The sequence below is a fragment of the Meriones unguiculatus genome, chromosome 3 (assembly GCF_030254825.1).
Source record: "Meriones unguiculatus strain TT.TT164.6M chromosome 3, Bangor_MerUng_6.1, whole genome shotgun sequence".
Taxonomy (NCBI): Eukaryota; Metazoa; Chordata; class Mammalia; order Rodentia; family Muridae; genus Meriones; species Meriones unguiculatus.
The window spans coordinates 4,819,571-4,843,017 of record NC_083351.1 but is presented as its reverse complement, the minus strand read 5'-3'; the positions used below and the strand labels follow the sequence as shown (position 1 = coordinate 4,843,017).

General features: G+C 55.5%; 1 protein-coding gene across 14 annotated transcripts in view; it reads right to left on the bottom strand.

Annotated features, from left to right (window-relative positions):
• Positions 1–23,447, bottom strand: part of Camta1 (calmodulin binding transcription activator 1) — a 792,350-nt gene that overhangs the window by 78,638 nt on the left and 690,265 nt on the right. For all 14 annotated transcript variants that reach the window (XM_060379005.1, XM_060378998.1, XM_060379000.1 and 11 more), the window contains 2 exons: positions 8,651–8,791; positions 5,087–6,942 (listed from right to left, as the gene is read on the bottom strand). In XM_060379005.1, the coding sequence (XP_060234988.1) occupies positions 5,087–6,942; positions 8,651–8,791 (1,997 nt within the window). The remainder of the gene's footprint in view (positions 1–5,086; positions 6,943–8,650; positions 8,792–23,447) is intronic.

Here is a 23,447-nt window from a genome sequence, read left to right as displayed (position 1 = left end):
TCCCCAGGAAGGAAGCAGAGAGACAGGGAGGCATGCATTAGGGAGAGATGGAGGGAACTCAGAGGTGGAAACAGTGTCCCCCAGAGGGACAGATGTTCTTGCAGAGAACTGGAGGGAACCCAGGGCCCCCAGGGTGTGGTCTGAGATGGTAAGCAGAGAGGCCCTAGAAGTGGGTGGGTGGAGAACTCCCTACAGGGAGAGGGAAAAATGGAGTGAAGCATTCAGAATTGGGAGGGAGGCAGGGCTCAGATAGATCTTGGGACGGAGCTGGGCCTTGGGACAGACTGACCCTCCAGCTCTCTGCCTGCCCGCCGTGTCACTCAGGGTACCTGGAGCTATGTGGCTGGGAGGACGGTCCCGCGCTGGCACTCCTGCACCACACCTGCGCCTGGTTGCCTGGCCTACAGAGCCCTAGCTGACCTTCCTCTGCTCCAGTGGATGGAAAACTGTCTCAGACCCTAGGTGCCAATGGCGAGAAAGCATGAGGAGCGCTGGGCTCTCTCTAACCTGCTCTGGCTCCCAGGTTTACCCCAGAACGAGTAGACTTATGTGGCTGCTCCCAGGAAATCCCTTTCAGGCCCTTTGTTCCCGTTAGTGATTAATGGCACCTCCTCTCTCTCTCTCTCTACTGAGCCCCAGGTGGAGAAGGCTAGAGGTCCCCTACTTACGGCTTAGCCAAGAAGAGAGGCTGGTCTTTCGGGGTGGAGGGATGCTCTGCCCCGGAATGCAGAGGGCAGGGGCGCTGGCCTCTGCCTCTCCTGGCTAACCTTGGATAGACCCACCCCAGAGGCTCATCCACCCCACCCCCAAACAAGTAAACACCTTTCCCTGCAGGGGGGCGGAGAGCTGCGCTGGACGGGGTGGAGAGCGCCACCTGGCGCCCTGGCTGGAGAAGGCCGAGAGGAGCTCCAGGAGCTGAAGCGAGGCTGAGGCCCACCCAGTTAGGAGCTGCTGCAGTGAGCCCTGAGACTTCCCCACTTCCAGGCCAGGCCCTACCCCTCCGCTGCTGCCCCAGGCGGACCAGCCAGATTCTGTCTTCTACTCAGTCCCTCATTCTCGCTTGCTCTTCTTAACACTTGCTTGTCCCTGCTGTGGAGAGAGCTCTGACTTCCATACCCATGTCTGCTCTCAAGGTCCTCTCCCCACTACAATGTTCCCTAGAACCCAGACTTATGCCCGGTAGGGCTAGCCTTGGGCATAAGAAGTGGCAGGTGTTGTGTGCTATGACGGTGTCCTGGGCTCTCTGTGGCCCACAGCCAGTAGACTTGCCCTTGGTGGGGGGCAGCCCCCACTGTTGGCAAAGGAGCCTTCCTATGGGTAGGGCTGTTAGGCTTAGGTCACTTCACCGTGGTGCCACCAAGGTTTGGAGAGAGTGGGGAGAGCTCAAGAGAGAGCTGTAAAACCACAATGTGCCCCCCCCCCCGTTTATTTACTGTGTATATATTTGCCTGCATGTTTGCATGTGTGGCTGGTGCCCTGAGAGGTCAGGGGTGGATCTGTGAGCCATCACATGTGTTCTGAGAATGCAGGCCCCTGCATGAGGAACAAGTGCTCTTCGTGGCTGAGCCTCCTCCCCGAGCGTCTGCTCTTGCCCTTGGTAACTGTCAGGCCAGCAGCTGATCCCTCTGGTGGCCGAGCCCGTCGAGGAGGCCTTCCTTTCGCCACCAGCTCCATGAAGTAGATCCAGGGCTGTGTGATGATGTAGGGCTTGGAAGTGACTGCCTGAGTGTGCTGCCCTGCCCTGAGCACGGTCCTCCCATGACCCTGGGACACGGGAGAACACTGGCCACAGACAGTTAACATGAGAGAAAAGGGGAAACAAAATAACTGCAATCCACGGCTGTTAGCATGACGACGGGTTGCTGCCGGGGAACAAAGCACTGCGGAGATGACTGGAGAACATCAGGACCTTCTCCATGGCAACTGCCGCAGGACGCCTCAGAACCCATCAGTTCCAGGGACGGTTCCCATGGCAACCACTCGCCCGGCTGCACTGAATCGTTGGTGATGTGTACGTGCCTGACAGTTCTAATTGCGGCTTCTTCTGCCTGGTGCAGCAGGAGCCAGTGGCAGGAGAGGATGTGGCGGGAGGGGCTGGGGAAGAGGCCATCTGAGGTATATGTCCTGTGAGTCCTGAGACGAAGGGCCTTCAGTTCCCATGAGCCCTGGGCAGATACCAAGGCTAGCACTGGTGTGTGTGTGTTCTGTGTGTGTAGTATGGTGTGGTGTAAGAGCTGCGGGTTATGTGTGCAGTGTGTTATAGTGTGTGTGGTGTATTCTGGGTGTGGTGTGCACATATTGTATGTTCGCTCTGTTGTGGTGTGGCATGTGTGCATGTGTATGGTGCGTGTGCATGGTATGTGTGTGTGCGTGTGTGTGTGTGTGTGTATGGAGGACTGGCTGTGAGGTGACCAGGTGGGTATACAGAGAAAACACGGGAACAGCGGTAGGAGGGAAGCACACTCAGAGAAGAGCCAGCAGGCCAGGCTAGGCACGGCACACCTGAGAGCCACTGCAGTTGAGAGCTGCCGGGGTGGTGTGCCAAGTGACCACACAGCCTGAACCCATGTTTGTGACTTAAAGTGAGGTCCCAGCTGCAGGGCTTGGCTACGGACTTCTTCAGAGCTTGCTGGAGCCCACTTCAAAACAGATGAAGTAAGCTCACACATAACTGCTGATCAGCTGGGGGGAGAGAAGGCAAGACACTGGGCAATAATGGCCAACAAGGGGTTTGCGTGTGTGGTGGTGGTGGTGGTGGTGGTGGTGGGGGGGGTCACAGTGTCAGCAGAGAAGTGCTGCTCTTACAGAGTGGGGTGACCCTGCTATTGTCCTGGGTAGGAGAGCCTGGCAAGCCACCTTGGAGGCTTCACCGTGAGGTTTTGTTGGGCACCACAATGGCCTTTTTTCTCTAATCAAATTGGTTTCGCTTTGCTTCCATTTCAGGGTACTGGGAATCATCAGGGTTTCTGGAAAACCTGGGCTGGAAACCCCTGACTTGCATCTGCCATCCTTGGCTGCCCTCTGGTGGAGAGCTGCTGAACGGATGGGCTCCAGGATGGAAGGCTGCACAGGCTGTTGAAGAGAGGAGGAAGCCAGGCTTGCCATAGACCTTTCAGCAGAGGCTGCAGAGCTGGCCTGGTGCAGGCCAGGGAGCAGGGCCAGCCCACCGCCTCGGTGTTGTGAAGTGTGGGCTGCAGGGTGCCACGGCCCAAGTCCTAAGACGCAGTGTTCTCATGTCCAGGCCCTACCTTCTGCGTGTGGACGGGGAACTGAGGCCCAGAGAGGCAGATCTGAGAGTCAGGTCATGGGGCAGCTCTGACCTTCCCAGAGCTCACAGTAGTCTCATCTATCCTTCTTGAGCCCTTTAAACAGTTTTCCTAAGCCTCCCGGAGGAGGCTACCCAGTGGGTCTCTGGTGAGAACAGCAGGAGGTACAGTGATGTATGCTCAGGAGAGCAGGGTAACAGCTGAGCCATACCAGAGGAAGCCCAAGTGGGGTCCTCCCAAGGGGCTGGAGTGTGGCAGAGCTGAGGTGGACAGGGCAGTGTCTGCCAGAGCACTTAACGCAGCGTCTGTCAGGACACTTAACACAGTGTCTGTCAGGACACTTAACACAGCGTCTGTCAGGACACTTAACACAGTGTCTGTCAGGACACTTAACGCAGTCACTCTTCAGAGACTACAGATGTTTAAATGTTTAAATGGCTTTAAACATTTGTTTAAAGTTAATTTGATTTTTTTTAAGTGTATGGCTGTTTCACATGCATGGTGTTTGCCTGGTATCTGAAGGGGCCAGAAGAAGTGTTCAGATCCCCTGGGACCAGAGTTACAGATAGTTGTCTAGCTTCTGTGTGGGTGCTGGGAACTGAACCCTGAGTCCTCCTGAAGAGCATCGAATGCTCTGACTTGCTGAGCCATTTCTCGGGCTCCTCCATGGCTGCTATTTTCAAGCTAGAGAAGGTGGCAACTTGTCCCAGGTCACTGGACTGTAAGGGTAGACCCAGGGCTCATCCCAGCTCATCCAGAGCCAGCCCCGCCCTCCTGGCCACTGACCTACAGTAGTGGTCTCCCTGCTTCCATGAACATCCCGTGGACACCCACATGACTGTGTGGGTAACAACTTCTCTGCCTAGACATCTGCCAGCTTTCCAGGCTGCCGGTCCAGAGCTACTCGGCTGCGGCCTGTGCTACTCTGATACCTTTCTGACCTGGGCCATTTGTGCACAGATCATCTTAGAACGGCTTTCCCAGAGGGAGGAGGAAGTGAGAACCTATACCTGTGCTTGTTGCCTAGATGATGTGGCCGCTGGGCAACCACCGGCGACTGGGGGATAGTGTCTGATCCAGGACACAGAAGATGTGCTGGTACAGCCAGGGAGATGTGTAAGCTTTGCCACAAGCGAGCAAAGTGTTCAGGAGATCTGCCACACTGCCCCCTTCCTAGCCTTTGTATCTCTGTGTCCCCCGACCCCAGGCAAGATCCGAGTCTCCCTACAATCCTGTTGGAGCAGGAGTCTCTAAGGTCAGCTCTTTTGGTGACAGCTCATAGTGACCATAGCACAGGCCCTGGCTCACATACCATGCTTCTGAGTCTGTAGATGGCTGAGTGTTCCAAAGTTACACCTTTCCTTTCACTGTTGATGGGAAGTTTCCCAGTGTGCCCTCCTGAAGCCAAGCTTGAGCTACAGGGACCAATAAGCCTGTGACCCTGGTGTTGACTTCTGAGTACTGTAAAAGCAGTGCTAAGACACCCCTCCACTCCAAAAAGATGGGAAGGTGAAGAGAGTTGGGCAGGGGAGAGAAAGGGAGGAAAGGAAGAGAAAAGAAGGAAAAGGAAAACCAAGGTGCTGGCAGGGAAGCAGGGGGCTGCTCCGGCCAGAGCTGGGAAGGACAGCTTGCCTTCCGGGATAGCCCTGACTGGAAAGCTACCTGCTGCCGTGAAGTTGAGAGCCACCACGGGACGGGGCAGCTCTGTGTTTCCTGTCAGAGCTTCATCCAAAGAATGGCCACATGCAAGCAAGCTCTCTGGGCTGCACGATGGCCCGGGGGAGGTGGGTGGTGGGACAGTGGCAGCACCTGCAGCTTACCTCTGGGTACGACCACTCTGGGGAGTAGTCAGTCACCATGAAGACCCGTCCACTCTGCTGCAGCATACCCAGGGTGCCCTGGGCCGAGGCGGCCGAGATCACCTCGGCAACATGCATGTAGGCCATGGTGCTGGCCCCGCCCTCGGCGCTGCTCAGTTGCAGGGTGCCCTGTTGGGGGCTGCAGCAGGGAATGCACATCTCGGCCTGGGTGAAGGGCACGCGCGCCCCGTCTTCGGACTGCGAGAGCGCAGCGCTGTCCCCCGACACCAGCTGGTGCCCGTAGATTGTACCACTGCCCCCTTCCACGGAGATGAAGTCATTGATCAGATCTGAGAACTGATTGCTGAAGGAGATGTCAAAGTGGTCCAGGCTGAGCTCCATGTTCGAGGTGTTGCCCAGGCTAGGCTGGGCCACCGGGTAGAGTCCCTGCACCACATTGCTCGGGAGAATGGGGACGCCACCTGCACTTCGGATCACTCCATTGGTCTCTGGTTGCAGGTAGTGCTCAGAGCCACAGGCTTGCAGCTCCCCAGACTTGAGGAGGACCTCACTCCCTTCAGCTGCCTGTGAGGTCTCCATGGGCACCTCCCCTTCTGCCGTCATGGCCTGGAAGTTGGCCTGGAATTGCATGAGGTGCAGGGAGGAAGTGGACTCTATCCGCGTTTCCACGTGGCCGCTGCAAGAGCTGGTTTGGGACGAGGCCTCCGTTTTCACCGTGGGCATCACAAAGTTGGCCCCAGAGTCGCTTAGGCTGCTGCTGTGGGTGTTCTGCTCGAGGGGGAGGGGTTTGCTGGCATCCTGCAGGAAGAAGCTGGGGGAGGGGGTCTGGTGGATATGGGGGCTGTGGCCCGTCTGGCTGAAGCTGGATGTGTAGTCCTTGTTGGAGTCTATGGCACTGAAGTCCATCTGCTCAAGGGTGGTGCTGGGGCTCAGGCCGCCGCCTGACGGCAGGAGGCTAGACCCCGCAGTCAGGGTAAGGGAACTGGATGCTGCAGCCGCTGCGGCCGAGGAGGAGTACGCCGCCTCTTTGGCCATCTGCTGCTCGAAGGAGGTGTCTTCGGTCTTGATCTCCTTGGTGAGGACGCTGGTGAAGCCGAAGCCCCTCTCCGCAGGCGGCGAGTGCCGGATGTGGGTGCTGGCCACCTCAGCCTTCAGGCCCCCACCCCCATATGTCTGGCCCTGCTTTGGATTATTGAGGAAACAGTCGGGGTCAAAGTTCATGGTGGTTTCTGGAATCTTCCGGCCACCGTCGAGGGTGGTGGAGAGGACCAGCTCTTCAGACACATTGGTGGGCAGCATGGACAGGCTATCGGAGCTGCCCGTGCTGGGGAAGGCAAACTTGTGGCCGTCGGAACTTACAGCCAGTACAAGGCCCTGAGAGGCATCAGGCGAGAGGAGGTGGTGGTTGGGGCCGGCGGTGGGGGACATGGTGTACACGGCCTCATTAGTGACCTCTGACATGAACACTGTGGCACTTTGGGACAGTCCCCCCATCACAGAGGCCACTGCCATGCTGGACACACCTGTGACCACCGGGCTGTCTACCATGTCCGGGTCGCTGTTGAGCCCGCTGCTGATGGACACGGGGGAGCTCTGGGTGGTGTCAGGGACCTCCACCTGGTTGGTGGAGGAAACCTCCGTGCTGTTCTGGTGCAGCAGTGCTGGCTTGGCCGCCTTGCCATTCCTCTTCTCCCTGCTCGTGCTCCTGCCGTGGCTGGCCTCGTGCCTGCCCTCTGACACATCATTGTTTTGCACCTCCGAGTGGCCCCCGTAGCCGCCGGCCCGAGGCTCCACCTTGGGTGAGATGATGCGGTGTTTGGCACTGTTACACTTATGATGCACGCTGCTGCCCGCTCCTGTGGGGATGGGAGCACAGCACACACACATATGCATACATATGCACACAGGTACACACACACACACACACACACACACACACACACACACACACACGAATAACGTCAGAGCTGGGACTTTGCCTGATTCTTCCCCAAGCAGCTAGAACCCTTTAGCGCCTAGGCAGGACAAAGACCACAGTCCCTGCACACTTGGGATCCACTCCCAGGCCCAGCACTGCCATGCCCTAAGTGACCAGCAGGGTTTTGATTCTGTTACTCTTTTTCAAAAGCAGCAGGGCGTGGCACGTGGGAAGCCAGACCCTCCCCACCACCTCCAGGAGCAGTCACTTTTCAGGAAAGTCCTCTTCACCATCACACACAAACCTTGCTCATCTGGAAGAACTCTCTCTGACCTGGAAGGCTCATCCCTGACATGTGGCTGGGACTCCACCCCTGGCCCAGCTGCTCCCAACTGAAAATGGCTGTGTAGTGCTTCAAGAAACCTGCGACCTCCAGGAGATTGTTCTGGGGTCGTCCACTTGTTCTGGGGATGAGAAGCCAGAGGTTGGCCCAGGGAAGTGGAGAATGTGCCTTTTCCAGGCCACCTCTCAGACCCTAGAGTCAAAGAGCAGTCCAGACTCTGCCCTAGGGGCATGAAAGTGTTTAAGTATTTGTATTACATTAGTTTTTTTTCTATGTAAATGGGAAGGAATGCATGTGACAGTGCATTAGTGTGGAGGTGGGAGGACAACATACAGGAGCTGGGTTGCTCCTGTCACCATGTGAGTCACGAACTCAGGCTATCGGGCTTGGCTGAAAGCATTGACATCTACTGAGCCATCTTGCCGGCCTGACACGAAGGTGTTTGTCATGACCCTTTCCACTGTTCGGGTAAACCAGCGTCTGTCCTTAACTCTGTGGGACTTTCATGTCTCTGAGGATCGCTGCTTCCATTCCATCAGACAAGGGTCATTTTGTGCTTGATGAAAAAATGAATTCTGTTTCCGGCTCACCATCTAAACTCCTAAACACATGGAGCCATCACAGAGCAGTGACCTAGCTGATTGATGGAAGCATCTGATGGAGGCAATGGGTGTGGGGTGGGGTGTGGAGAGCCATATCTCACAGGGCAAATGCCATCGTCAGGAAAGCTTGAATGGTCTCATTGTCTCAGGGCAGATGCGACGAGCCTTAGAGCTGGTGACCTGAGCCTCCTGCTGAGCCCTCCCAAGAACGTGGTCCCCACAGGCAGCTGCAGTGGGTGGACAGAGCCTTGGACCTCAAACATCTCCTTCCAGTGTGGCTGTGTGCTGCTCCTTGTCCTCACTGCCTCACTGGAAACTGCTCTCTCTTGTTCAAAGCAAGCTGTGAGACTGATTCAGGGGGTTTGGGTGTTTCTCAGGACCAGGGGGATGGGCCTCCTGGGTGCCTGTCTTAGTTGCTGTGATATCAACTGGGTCCTTGTCTCTTTCCTTTCTGGATAGGATAGGAGGCCCCCAGTACTCAGGCCCTCATTCACCGGACAGGATAGCTCAGCTCCATCTATACCCAGACTCCGCTCAGTCCTTCCCCTGCTGGACTCAACAGCAGTGCCCTCTACCCCCAAATGCCTAGTGCCACCTGGCCTCTGGAGAGCCCCTGCTTACTTGTGTCCTCCCTGGACAGGACAGCAGAGCCCACCACCCGGTGCCCAGTGTCACATGCCCCCCCAGGGGCCCCAGCTCACCCAGGCTGCCGGTGCAGAGGCAGTTGTGGGTCCGAGGCTGGGGCTTGGTCTGGTGGCTGTCAAGGATCTGCTGCACCAGCTGCTCCACGGAGAAGCCCGAGCTGCTGTTGCCATTGCTGCAGGTCCACTTGATACCATGGACTAGAGAGAGACAGAGAGAGAAAGAAAGGGAGAGAGGAGAGAGAGGACTGGAGGGCATGTCAGGAGCTGCTAGCAATGGGGTTGTCCTGGGGGAGGGGTGGCATCAGGCCCTCTGAAATCTCAGCATGCCAGAAGGCTGGGTTGATTTGGGAGGCCACGCTACCCACCGGAGTCTCTGTGCCCGCCATTAGGAGCTCTCTCAAGTCTTCCTTGTTTTCCTCCCTTTGCTGAGCAGGGGAATAGTTTGCCTAGAACAGCGGTCCTCAGCTTTCCTGCTGCCGCCCTTTAATACAGTTCCTCATGTTGTGGTGACCCCTAGCCATAAATTTATTTTCGTTGCCACTTCATAACTCTAAGTTTGCTACGGTTAGGAATCGGAATGTAAATATCTGATTTGCTGTATATTTGATATGCCACTCCTGTGAAAGGGCTGTTTGACCTCCAAAGGGGTCACGGCCCACAGGTTGGAGTTTCACCTTTGTTTCTCCAAAGTCAAAGGCGCTGAGAGGATTCTTTAGGGGCTACCCAGGAGGAGAAAAGAACCACAGTCGGGAAGGAAGTCAGTGTTTGGGATGTGTCACGTGTCTGTAGACAGTAAGACAGCAGGCTCACAGGGTAGAAGCGGGAGGGTTCAGTGAACAGGAGGACCCCAGGACAACATGTGGAGGGTGCTGTACCCCTCAGGGAGATCTCAGCTTCCTACCCTCCTCACCCTTCTCCACTCCAAAGGAAACTGTAAGAGAAGCTGGGGCAGGGTGGGGGAAAGCCCAGAGCCCAGAGGGCTCAGTTCCAGTCCTGACTGATGACCATCTTCAGCCCTGGGGGTCGGACTCACCCATGGCTGTCTGCAGTCCCTGGAGTTGGGGTGAAAAGCCCAGAATGAGAGGTTTCCACCTGCCTGGCAGGCCGAGGCTGAACCCCTAAGACAAACTGACTCGAGCTGTTGACTGTGTGGAGGAAGCAGGCCCTACCAGGAGTGAGCTGAGCCCCGAGGGGTTGTGTGGCTTTCCCCAATACTCTCTGGTATCTTGGGCAGTGAACCCACAGAACTGGGTCTCCAGGAGGGAGGCAGGAACATGTTATGCACAGAGACACCTGTAGGGCTCCTGAATGTAGCCAAGGGGGACATCTAATCTGCAAGACAGGGAGGAGCTGAGCCAGGCTTGTTGTGTGAGCTCAAGGCACATTAGTTTGCCTTTCTGAACCTGCCTCCTCAGCTGTAAAGTTCAAACGGGAATAGACGAGGGTGCGCCCCACCAGCTGCCGGCTAGAAGGTCGCTCCGTATGCCTTTGTGCGCACTGAACAAAGAACAGGGTTGTCACAGATGCTCATAGTGAGGAGAGAGACGACTGTGACTCGAGTGAAGCAGGTAGTGCTCCGTGCTGGGAAGGAACCTTCCAGATGGCGGATCCAAACCTGGTGCAGATGCCAAGGTGGCCGTTCACCTCCAGCCGCTCTTCCTCATCACCGCGGTGGGGTTTTAAAGGGAGGGAGCCTGGTGGGTCTGTGGCTGCGCTCTGTCTGGAAGGGGTCCCTCTGTGCTGTTTTCCTTTCACCTCTTCTTTGCCCACCTGGCCAGGTGACTGTTTAAGCACTGCCATCTGTCCTTCTGGGGGACCTCAGGGACTTGCCTCTGATGTCTTCTGTTGTCCCCCGGTGAGTTCCAGCTTCTGGTGGGTTGAAGATGGTGACGCCAGGCGGCCTTTGCTGCTAGTTTGCTGGTCTGTGTAGCTTTGGAGATGACCCTGCCTGTTCAGAGCTTTATGGGGTGTCCTGTGCAGTACAATGATGGGTTGGTGGTCAACCTTTCCCCTTTCCTCAGGGGAAGGGGGGCTCCATTCTTGGCCTCCCTGTGTGTACGTGGCTGTGCTCCAGTGAGAATGGAAATCCCCACAGCTCCGGAAGGTTCTTGCTAATTAAACCCATTTGAGTTGATTCTTTCTGAATATTGTGTCCCCAGGATATTTCCAGGAGCTAGAAAGCATGGATGGCCCAGGCCAGGGCTTGCTGTGTCTTAGACAGCTGTGGAGTCTTCTCTTCAAATTATCCTCTGTCTAGAGTCCCAGCGTAGGCTGGACAGCAGCGGGAGGGTCCTGGGCAAGGGCCAGGCCACTTACCTGTCCAGATTTATCTCACAGAGGAGAAGACAGGCCCGGGGAGTGGAGCTGACAGCTCATGTCACGCGCAGAAGCTAGAGGGTTCCGTGGAGACGCCCCTGCTCCCGGGAGTGTGCAGCAGCACAGCCCAGTGGCGTGTCCTCACCACTGTTCCAAGCGCACTCAAGTGTTTCAGGTCTCTGTGAAAGCTCCCAGTGTGTGTGTCCTTAAACGCCATCAAGATGCAACACAGCCCTGTCCTGACCCTAATGCAGCAAACAGCTTGAGACCAGGAGGGAGGGGCTTGTGCAGGAGCGCCCACGTGGGAACCTTAGCAGACACCAGTTGCAAAGCCATGCCGCACACACTTTGGGGAGCCCCCAACTCACTTGCATTTGGATTTTTAGAGAGCAGAGTGTTCTCAGGGCAACCCCAGCACTGGCTTCTGGCCAGATGTCAGTCCTAGAAGGCACTTTGGGTTGGGTGGGCTGGTTCAGCCTCCCTGGGCTGGTGGCATCTCCGAGTTTCTAAGTACTCCCCGCTGTCCTGTTCCTTCTCCAGCCCCCCACTGTGGCAGGCCTCGTCCTCCCTTTGCCTCTTGCCTTCTCCGTATGTTGTGAAAGTTATAAAATGAAAACCCAGCGAAGGGTGACAGATTGCAAGCAGAGAATTTCTGGATGCTTAATGCAAATTACCTAGTGTCTCGGTACATCCAATATGCATATTGTCGCCCTCCTCCATCTGGGGGAGGGGGAGAAGAGCCCCCTCCGTGGGGGGGGGGAGAGCGGTTAGTACTGAATATCAAATACTATCAAGATGCCTTTTAACATGTCATGCTCCGCTTCCCGACACACAGTGAATCAGCGGGAAAGGAGATTTCTACGGGGGAAGAACAAATGTGTCTTGAAAGGAAGGTAAATGCTAAGGGCACTCGCCACTCACCACCCCTGCCTGGAGAGCACCCTCCTCATGAGAGCAGCAAAGGGAACTCGAGGAAGTGCCCTGGGTCAAATGCAAGGTCACAATGGAGGACAGAGATGAGGAAAAAATAAAAAAGGACCAGCCAGGAAAACAGCCCATCCCCTCCTGGTCACTGCTTTGTTCCCACCACAATTAGCCTCCTGGACCTGGAGGATGCCCAGCTTGAGAAAAAAATCTCACATAGAGGGACCCTCTTTTCATCGAGACTGGGTGGTGGTTCCTGGGCTGGTCAAGAGGTAGAGGAGAGTCTGTGTCCCCAGGAAGGAGGGGACAGGGAATGTCCACTAAGGTAAATCAGGCATGGAGTGAGTGAGATGCCCCTAGTACAGGCCTGTCCAGGACAGGAACAGCATGGAAGACCTCACTGACCACATCTATAACTCCATCCACCGGCTTCCTGCTGAGCCCTCTGGAGGCCCTGGGCTGCCTACCGAGAGGCTGTATGAGGACCGGTGGTAGCGCTGCACCTGGGGACAACGTTAGAGAAACCGGTCGCTCTACATCAATGCTGATCTGGCCCGTCCAAGGTGTTCCCCCTCCTCAGAACCATGGCAAGGCAGATGCCACCACTATGAACAAATGAACAATGATAGCGTATGGCTGTGCTTGGAGACCATCTTCCCCAAAGGCAGCCAGCTGCCATGAGGAGAATGATGAGACAGGGAGGAGAGCGCTGGGTGAAGATGGGAGACTTGAACTTGATGTGGGCAACTGCCAGTCAAGGGCATCCTGGGTGTGGCAGCTCCATCCCCGACTCTCCAGAGGAAGTGGAGAGCATGGGCCTAAGCCTCTTTCCCCCCCTGTGATGAACCGAATGGTACTCCCCCAAAGCTATTATGGACCCCCCATGTCTTTAAGGAAGTCATTAATAGATGAGGTCATAGGACCCCATGCAGCAATCAGGCATACCAGAAGTGCTTGAGCAGAGAGAAGCCACGTGAGGTCAGAGCAAGAAGGCAGCCACAGACTGCACAAGCCAGAAAGAGGCCACACCAGAAACCAACCTTGAAGCCACCCTGACCTTGTCTTTCCAGTCTTCAGAACTGGAAACAGTGAGTTTCCACAGTACATGCCCAAGTCACTGGTGCTCTGCAGTAGTGCCTGTAGCCAGCTTTCTGCCGCACTCCCAGAAGACCACAGCAGGGGTCACAGTGAGCACAGGTGAAGTCTTAGCAGCTCTGGAGGCTGAAAGCCCAAGGCCAGGAGCAGGAATATAGGGAGGAGCTGGTGCAGCAGGAAGGGGCTGGGGGAGCAGGGGGACTAGGGAGGAGCTGAGAGAGTAGGGGGTAGGGAGGAGCTGGTGGAGCAGGGAGGAGGTGGGAGAGCAGGGGAACAAGGAGGAAATGGGGGAGCAGAGAATTCTAGGAGGATGCCTGGCAGCTAGGTGCTCTTGGGAACCTCCCAGCAAGCAGAGGGAGGGGAGAAGGTCCTCATAGGGTCTGGAGGCGGCCTAAAGGCTGAGACCCTGACCTAGTCCAGGTACTAGGAGGGTAGCTTGGCCTCCACCACAGGAAGCTGAATGCCGGCATGGGAAAGCATGTGGAAGTCTGTAGAGAACTTCCTCTACAGACTCGGAGGAATGTGAGGTGGAGCCAAGGCCTCCATGGCACATGTGGCCCCAAGACCCGGCCTCCTCGCTTGGCATTCCTGTCGCTGAGGCTAGATGATGGTGTGTACATGTCAGCAGGTGCTCATTCTGGCCTGAGAAGGCTGAGAGGGAGGACGGCGCTGGGACTCGGAGCCCGAGGGAGGCAGGTACCTTTCCGGCATCACAGCGGCCGCCCCAGCAGCCTCCGTGTGGCTGCAGCTCCTTGTTTGTGTTTTCTGCCTCGTCCCCTCATCTATAAAATGGCTGCCATGATGTTTCCCCTGACTCCACACCTCTTCTCAAGGGACTTTAAGGACACTGTGGTCAGGGGGATTCTGGTTTGGTGGGAGAAGGACAATGACTTCTGCTGTGATATTTCACTCTAGGGAGACCCTGTGAAGGACAGAGAGGCCTTCAGCCCTGGCGGTCCCTGCTTCCAGAGAATGACAGGACAGGTGTGTCAGAGCTTCGGTCGCCACAGCAACAGTGCAGGTGCACCTGTGAGAAGCCACGTTGGCCTGTTTATCCTCAGGAAAAATGGTCAGCAAGAGTGTTTTCCTCAGGAGGAGATTCTTGGCATTGTGGCAAATAGGTGACAAAGGGCAGTGCCACTGTCCCAGGCATTGCTGGCTCACCTCTTCTCTTTCTCCTCTCATCTGCACTTCTACTCAGCCCCTGAGTACAGGAGAGAGACCCTTCAGGTATAAACTGGGACACTCTCAGGCGCGCCTGGCCACAGGGTCACCCCATTTCTGAGCCACGTGACAGAGCCAGCTGGAGAGGGAGCCCATTGCCGTGAATGAGAGTCCCTTTGGAATCCTTCGAGTTGTTGATGCTCGGAGGCTGTCACCATAGCAACAAGGTCAATGGGAAATGACAGCCATGCGTAGGTTTAATTCTCCCTGTATCCTTGTTGACAGGAATAAAGGCCCTGATTCTGATTTCTTGGTTCAACTAGATGAAGTTTTCATTAGATTTAACTTCTCATATCCAGACACCCACATGCTATTCAATTCTCCATCTCGCCACTCTGTTCTTATTCTGCTGGTGCCGAGGACAAACTTCTCATGGCTCTCATTTTGGGGAGCACTACTGGGGCTGAGGGGGCTGGGGCGGCGTGCATGCTGGCTTTGGTGCAGCATCTTAAATGAGCTTGAGCGCTGCTTCTCACAGTCGAGATGTGGGATGCTGGGAGGCCTGGACTTCATGCCATGGCACCTCCCTGAGGCACCATCCATGAGGAAGCCGAGGTTTGGTGTCAGCTGTGGGGTGGAGCACTTACCCTGGCCATATTGCTTCAGAGGAGAGGGGCACTGGAGTGAGGGGTTGGGACTCCCAGACCACACGGTGGCGGCATGGCTGTGGCTTCTGCATTTGGCCTCTTGGAGAATCTTGAAGGTGGACAAGGACTGGAAATTGGCCTTGGCTGAGAGCTTCTGCCTCCTTCGGCTCACACTGTCCTCCTGATTGGCTGGGACCTCTTCACAGTAATAGATTCTGTTAGAGACCCTGACTTCCTGGCAGTGTTGGGAGCTCGGTGTGGCAGGGAGGGGTCTCTTGGTATGGTCAAATCTGGGGTCACCAGGTCTTCTGCCCCCTGAGGGAAGAGCCAGCAGGGAAAGGTGGAGTTGTATTTTTTTTTAATTTTTTTTTATTCCATATGTATCGATGCTTTGCTTGTGTGTATAACTGTATGAGGGTGTCAGATCCTGTGGAACTGGGGTTACAGATAGCTGCAGAGCTGCCATGTGGATGCTGGGAATTGAACCCACCAGGGCCTCTGGAAGAGCAGCAGACAGTGCTCTTAACCACTGAGTCATTTCTCCAGCCCCCAAGATGTAGTTGTATACAGCGGAGTGTCTAGCCCTTCTGGGCCACTTGAAATTAGGGACAGGAGACCCTTCCAGATGGCTGGTTTCTCTAAGGGGAAGCCCCCTATTAAATCCCAACTATGTGGTCCAGAGATCTTGATTCTTACAGAGACTTAAAATCGGGGGGGGGGGGGTTATAAAATTCCACATTCCACTAAACTTTCTCTTCTAACAATCTGATCTCTGAGTTAGAATCACATCCTTGACTGCCAGGCCCAAGGCAGGGCTGAGAACACTCCACAAAAGTTGGCTGAGCTGGTGAACGGGGAGGAGAAAGCCAGTGTAGACTTTTGGAACAGCCTAGGGGTGCCAGTGCCCAAAGAGCCCCAAGGGACAAGCAGCTAGGGACAGGCAGGAAATGAGAAGCATGTCCCTCCTGGGGGATACATCAGCTAAATAGAATCTAGCCGAAAGGGGGGAAAAGAACATTTGCTAAACAAACCAAGATCCTGTAGGCAGGGAGAACCTGCGGAGGAGCCCACCTCTGTGCCAGGCTGGAAGATGGCCAAGGTGTACTAGGGTGAGGTGTTTTCAGGCGTGTGGCAGGGCCGAGCGGGGCCCCAGGGACAGTAGCTCCGAAGCCAGGGACAGCACAGTGCCCAGGGAGATCTCTATAGGCCCTGGGGGACTAGCTTTGCTTTCCCAGCCTCCAGGTCTCACAGTCACAGTAGGTCTCAAGACTTTTGCTCCTAAGGACAGAGCTGCTATTCCTGGCCCCCAGGGACTAAGGATCCATAGTCAGGACTTTTCTTGAGTTCCAATCAAGTGTTTAGCAAGACCCCACCATGTCAGCTGGGCCTGGTGCCACAGGCAGGAAATCCAAGTTACTCGGGAGGCTGCAGTGGGAAGACCACAGATTCAAGGCCAGCCTGGAAAACGCAGAGAGCTTAGCTCAAAATGGAAAGAGGGCTTAGCACTGTGGCTCAGTGGTGGTGCTTGCCTAGCATGGGAGAGGCTCTGGGTTCGTACCCCAGGCCTTCCGAAGGATCACACCTTGTGCTAGTACCATAACCCAAACTGCAAGCCCAGAAAATGTCTAGGGTGGCAGTTCTTAACTCAGAGTCTAGGGAGAAACCTCAGTCCTGGAACACCCAGACACTAGGTCTCCCATCTTTGGGAAGTTCCTTGATAAATCTCCAACCTTGCCTCCCTGTCATTCCAAGAGGTCCAAGGGTAAGGGTGCTAGCCCAGATTTCTAAGGAAGAGCCCTGGGTTGGCCTATTACTGTCAACTGCTCCACGATAGGGTTTCTTGAATACACAGGCCTGAAGATTTCAGCATGAGAATGGTAAATAAAAAAGCCAGAGTCCCGTTGGCTGGTTTCCACCCTAGACATCAGAGCAAAGTGGGACAGGCACCTGCCCGGGGCTTCAGAAATGAAGGGCAGCTGTTGCCACTGGGCTCACTGTGCCGCAGTGGATCTAGAGAAGGAGGTGCAGCTGGCTGCTCTGATCCCCAGACACGGCCTCCTGGGCACTGGAGCTTACACACCTCACTTAGGGTGGTCCCTCGCTCCTATTCTGAGATCTCCCTCCACTGCAGGGGCACCGGGTGAAGCCTAAATCCTCCGAGCAGGTGTCACCCGAGGCTGCTCTCTGCTCTTCTCATGGCCACACCAGTCAGTGGGCAGTTGCCTTGCCACTTCTTCCAAGGCTAGCCAACCCCCTATCCTCCCCTTCCCCAGGCTCTGCTCAGACAATTGGGGAAGGCAGGCTAGGGACATGCCGGAGGCGCTCTGCTACTTCTGGCCACCAGGTGGCGCTAACCACCCAGAAACTGGTCTAGAAGGCTCAGGAAAGGCGCTCTGTTGTTGATTTTACTTCTTGATACTCCATAATCACCAGTATTACAATCTAAGCAAAAAAGCAAAACAAATAAACACAGCCCCCCCATCCCTGCATCTGCCTTTGTTTCGAAGTCATGAGAAAACAAGCTACGTTGAACCTACACCTCCAAGTGCTGGAGTGAGTACCTGGGGACTAGGCAGGGTGGCAGAGAAGCTGGGTGAGGGGGTCCCAGGAAGGGCAGGTGCTGCTAAGCACAGCCCCGTCTCTTCTTTGCCTCCTCTGAAGCTTTGACTTCACTTGGGACCCTGTCTGCGGTCTCCCTAGCTGTCCTGGGGCTGAAAAAGGTCTTTGCTGAATGTGAAGTGCAGGGCTGAGACATGGCTCCTGGAACCACTTCCAGGAGAGACCAAAGAGTCAGGACATCTGAGGAGTGCTGGGAGCAATGAAGGCACCCTCAGACTCTTACTCAGCATGGCCCCCACCCTCGCTTACACCGCACAGTCACATGACTCCCCCCCACTCACCAGGGCCCATACCTCATAGTCACTGTGGTTTTTATCCCCCTCATGCTCAACATGGCCCTGGTCTCCCCATTGTTAGCATGACTTCCATCCCCTAACTCAGCATGGTTTCCACTGTCCACCTAACATGGCCTCTGCTCCACATTCAACGCAATATCCGCTCCTTCACCTTCACTAAGGCCTTTGTTCCTTTAAGTGCAGTATGGCCTCCACCCACACTCAACATGATGGCCTCGCTCTCATGCTCCACATGGCACCTTTTTTCTCACACTAAACGTGGCCTTCTGTCTATTCAGCTCAGCTTCCACTCCCACAGTCCACTGGGCCTCTGACTGCCAAGCTCTCCATCACCTCATACACAATCAGCCATTCAGACCACATCTCTGACACCGTCACACCACACTCAGTCTGCTTGCCTCACCTCTGCCTCCCTTTTGATGTTTCACACACACTACCTGGGACGCCCTGTGACCTTTCACCTCCCCTCACCCCAACCCAACACTGTCCTCTGGGCTGGTGGACTGGGGCGCTTAGAACCTGGCTGTCCTTGACCTCTTGTTAAGTTTGTGGTACTATGGTGCCTTCTGGGTAGGCACCCTGTGATGTGAGCTCCCTGAGGGATGTCTGAGCCTCCTCCTGCCTGGCTTCTTCCCATAGCCCAGTGCACCATGGAGCTCGGTGGTCTCGCTCTGGCTGGAGGAACATAGGAGATGTCCAGGTGACCTTTGGGTGTCCTTGCTGGGCACATAGGGTTGTGAGCTAAGAACTTGACCTCCAGAGGGCGCTGTCCTGCACTGGTTTTCCTCCTAACTGCATTCGGTACACTAGTTATTGACTTCTGTGATGTCATTTCACGGCCACAGGGACCTGTGGAGGCAGGGCTCATTGTCATCCCTTTTCAGGAAAGAAGGCACGGCCACTCAGAAAGTTCAGCTCTGGGAAATGGGGAGCTGGCTCCTCAGAGACAGTGCCCCCCATGCTTCTGCTCCTGCAGCCATTCTCTGCTGGAATCCCTTCACATGGTTCCTCCTGCCATCACTGCCATCACTCACATCCACAGAGCCACTTCTCAGCTGTGTGTCCTCGCCTGGCTGGCTACCAGAGTGCCCTTGGCCTTCTGGACAACTAGGCAAGGGGTGTGTGTGTGGAATTGTTTTGGGAGAAAGTTTCAGAAGTCATGGGACCAAGAAACCAAGCTTTCTTCTTTCTGATCTCAGGTGTGTCCCTGTCTACGTGTGTCCAATACGGCGAGGGTGCTGTAGGCAGTGTGCAAGTGTGCATGGCATTATGGGACATGCAGGAACAATGGAGGTCTGAGGTGGCTGCTGCCCCAGCCCAGGCTGTCTCATAAGCAACTTTCTTACTTGGCCTTCTGTTTGTAGCTGAAGACAACTGTCATGGGCATCTACGGACCCAGAGTGACATGGTGGGGTTCCCCAGAGACAGCTGAGCAGAACCAAAGCTGGGCTGGCCGAAAGCTGTGGCCTTTTGGGATGGTAAAGGTCTGCAGAAAACTCAGGTCTTGCTTGTCCTTGCAGGGTCATCTGGCCATGCAGTGTTCTCCAAAAGAAGCCCCAAGTGGGGACAGCTGGGCTTGACTGCTGCTCAGGGAAGGCAGGGCTGGGAACAGCTTAAAAGTCTTTGTCCATCACTCTGGCTGCTAGAACTCCACAGGCTGGGACGAGGCTGGCATGCTCTTCCCTGATGGGCAGCCAGGAAGTGGGATAGGGCAGAAAGCCATGGGTGCCTTATGGGAACCAGTTTTATCTGGCTCTCCATTGGGTCACAGGATCTGAGAGTGCACAGTTTGGGCCATGGTGGTGGTGGCATTGAGCCACCGAACAAATTTCCCAGCAAGCTGGAAGGACCAAGAGCCAGAGCCTCGCCGGAAGACCAGCCTCCACTCAAAAGCATCCCTCTGCAGCTGGCCTGGGGGAGGGAAAATTCCTGTCCCAGCACTTTGCTCTGACCAGGGAAGCTTGCTGGGAGCTAAGCCGAGGCTGGGAACAGCTGTGGGAGAGCAGCTTCCAGGACCTCCAGCTTGTGACAGTCCGAGGAGGAGGAGTTCCATTCTCTCCCACCACAGACAGGACCAAGGCAGTCATGCTTGGACTCTGGCCTGAGATGAGTGCACTGCATGCTGTATGCAAGGCGGCGAAGCAGAGGCTCACAGACTCATTTCTCCAAGCGTGCCCAGAAAAACACCACACTGCCTCAGATTCTCCTCCAATCAGGGGTGATTATGGGACAACATTTTGCTTAATGACATGAGTAGAAATGATGTATGTTATTTTGGGGCTCTGCCCTTAAAGGGAAAGAAGTCTTATTCTCCATTTTCTTCTCCTTGCACTGGCCGGAATGCAGTTGTGATGGCAAGGGCTGGAGTAACCATCTCTAACCTGTAGAAGTGGGAGCAGCCTGGACATGGCAGAGCACCGGCTGGAAGGAGCCTGAGTGGCTGGCTGAGTGGCTCCAGATACAGGCGACTGCCGTTTCAGTCCTGGACTACAGAATATGCAAACGTGAGAGAGAAATATATTTCTTTTTGATTTAAGCCACTGTTATTTTTCCAGGAGGGATTACAGAAAGTCAGGCAGGCTCTCGGGAAGCCTGTTGGGGAATCCACCAGACATCTTAATTTTCCCTCAGTGTTTGCTCTTCCCATGCGGACTCCTCAGATGCTTAGGATGGGAGGGCCCTTCCATCGGAAGAATCTGGTGGTCCAGGGAGCCCCTCTCCTCCTTCGAGGCAGGTGAGGCAGAGACTGTGTGGACAGAGACCTTACACCAATCAGTATCACGTTCCGATTAAGCTGCTGACCACTCTGATGGGCAGAGCGATCGGGAAGCATCAGGGCATCAAATGGGGAAGGCTTCAAAGGGATGTGATTTATGGCGCTAACTCATTTGGCTCCAGCATTCATGGCCTGTCTGATTCTGGAACCCATCTGAGTCTGATGGCTTCTTGGCTCCCAGCACACAGTGCTTTCCCCGAACGCTGCTGGCTGGCACCTGTGTGCTCTCCAAGTTCAACCGCCAGTGAGGCCCTGATGGGGCTGTGTTTCCAAGCATCAGCTCCCAGCCAGGGCCCGCCTGCGAAGCACAGCCCAGGACAGGCATGCGCCATTCTTTGGGGTGATGCGACCTCTTGGTCTCTTTGTTATGGCTTTATGTAGCATCCTTGCCGCACTGCAGGCTCTGAACAGGCATTCACCGTTCTTCCAGTGAAACCCCAGAAGCCAGATCAAGTCTGCTTTTTGTCCCCTGGAGTTTGGGAGCCTGAGCCTCTTGCCTGGCCTGGATGTGGCATCTTGGGCAAGGTATCAGGGAATGTGGCACTGGCCGATGGCTTCGGGTAGAAGCCGTTTGTGGGCATTTGGAGATGGAGCCCTAGGCAAGGCTCTGCATGGCAGATATGACTTTCCCAGGTGTGTTTCGGGCACAGTCTCTGACACTTCTGCCAGGACCCAGTCATTCGCTCCTGGTGACTAGCTGGAGCCTTTCATCTGCAAACAGGCCCTAATTTGCCAATGGCATGCGACAGGAAGAGCGCTTTCCAGTGACCCAGAAGACAAATATGACACGTCCACAGGGAGGAAGTAATGAGCTCCTCTTACCTGGAGACAGTTTTGGAGCAGGGCGCCCCTTAGACGGAGCATGTGAGCCAGCAGCAGAAGCACTTGGCCTCTTGCCACCCTTTCAAGTCAAGAGTCCTCCTTAGGGCTTTTATTTTGGAAGTGATAACTAAGTGCCAGGAAGAAGGCAAGGGACGAGCAGGAGAGGGGTACAGACATCACAGGTCTCAAAAGCACGACTGGTCACCTGGCCAGAGGGCCGAGCCCAAGCCCTAGAAGGACTGCCCGCCTCTGTCTCCCGACCTTAAATAATCCGCTGGCTGGAGATGAGTCAGAAGGTAGAGAAAAGGAAGCAAATCCACTGTCTCCTCAGCTTGCTGGCCCCCTGAATAAGGCGAAACGCTAATTCTAGGCTCTCTGCTCATTGGCTTCTGTGAGTGACAGGCAACAAGAACCAAATTCCAGTTTTTAGGTGGTCATGGGACCAGGAACACAGTTAGTCCACTGAGTCTCAGCTCTGGCTCCTCCTGTCTGGCCAGGGGGAATCAGAGTGTGTCTTAGAAGAGTCCCTGGCCCAGCCAGTCCTAGGCACTGACTATGAGAAAGGGCAAATGGTCCTAACGGCTGCATGTGGGGTTGGGTTGGACCCCTGTCTATGCTTGATGGAATCCCTTGAGGCTATGTGGGCCTGAATTAGAAGTAGGAAGCACTCTGGAAGCAGGGGATGTGAGAGCCAGGACCACTGGCCCTGGGATGGGCAGGCATATCTGGGCAGCCTTATGTCCCAGAGCCTGGCTAGTGCCAGAACAGTCACTTTCTGATGACACCCCATAGTATTCTGAGCGCTGACTGTATGCCAGGGCTTCCCACGTTTCCTCGCTCTGCAGAATTAGGAAGAGTCATGTGGTCCCTCTGGATAATGGTGGTGGGTTTACTTATGTCTGATGCTTTCTACAGGAGGGGTTTTGAGGAGGCCGTGGGGCCTTAGGGTACAGGAGCTAAGCCTATGGGGAGGGTTGTATATAGGCTGAGTTCAGAAAGCTGAACAAGTAGGGTGAACAAATGAAGTGGGGAGAGGCCAGATGTAGGAAGAAGGCCTCAGGATGGGTGGAGAGGTCTGAGGTGGGGGGCCTGCTGTGGAGGCCTGCATCAGTATCTTCAGGCCAGGACAGGCACGCTTAGGTTGCAGCCAAGGATGAATCCTGAGCCCTGAAGGCCCCTGGGCCACCTGCTGTACCAGGGACAGTGTGGTTGAGCTCAGGAGGATAGCCCAGGAGATGTCTGGAGGCCCAGTCCCAGGGACGTTTGTTCAATGCAGAACATTTTGTCCCTAGTGACCCCCCCCCCAGGTCTGGGGCTGATGACATCCTGGGGTCTGGGCATAGAGGGACTTTCAGAAGTGGGTCATGGCAGCTACCCCCAGCTTCAGCTTGTAGCCCACAGGCAAGGGTATTTTAGGGGCTTTCCTGCTGTGTTCAACAACTCTAGCTCCCCTCTGGCCAGCTCAGCGCCGTCCTGCTCTTGAGTGACCCACCAGCCCAGTTTCCCAGGTCCTGATGGTGACTCAGTGGACAGCCTGCACCCTCACATGCCGGCTGGGGGTGGGGTCCTGGCTGGGCAGCCTCAGGGTTTTCTCAGTCTGGCTGAGCCCAGCTGGTAGGAGCAGGAAGGATAGAGGCACCTGCAGAAACAAGGTCCCCTCAGCTCTCTGGACCCTCGGCCATCTGTCTTGGTGATTCACACCTGACAGTTGCTGCAGCAACAAACTCAATTACTGAAAGCCATTTGCCACCCAGGCTGGGCACTGTGGCAACCCAGGGCCAGCAGCCTGCTGCCGTGTCCAGAGCCAGGATGGGCAGCCAAGGGTAAGAGGAGAGGCTATCCCTGCCAGCTATTTCTCTGTTCCCTACCTCGTCCCTTAGTCTCCTGCCCTGCTCCTGTGTGCGGCTGGCACACTCTTGCTCCATCCCAGCTTATGCTGTCCTGCTCCCTGGGCCTCTCCTCTTCCATCTGTCATGTGAGTCTGAGGTACATGCATGTCGGTGGGGGTGCATGTGTAAGGAGCTCATGGACAACTTGGGACGGCAGCCCTCAGATCTTCCCTACCTCTGTGGTTGAGGTAGAGTCTCTCAGTGGCCTGGAGCTCCATCAAGGAGGCCAGGCTGGCTGTTTGGAGAGCTTCTGGGGACTCACTTGTCCTCACCTCGCCTCTCACTGCCCCTGCTGCACCTGGCTCT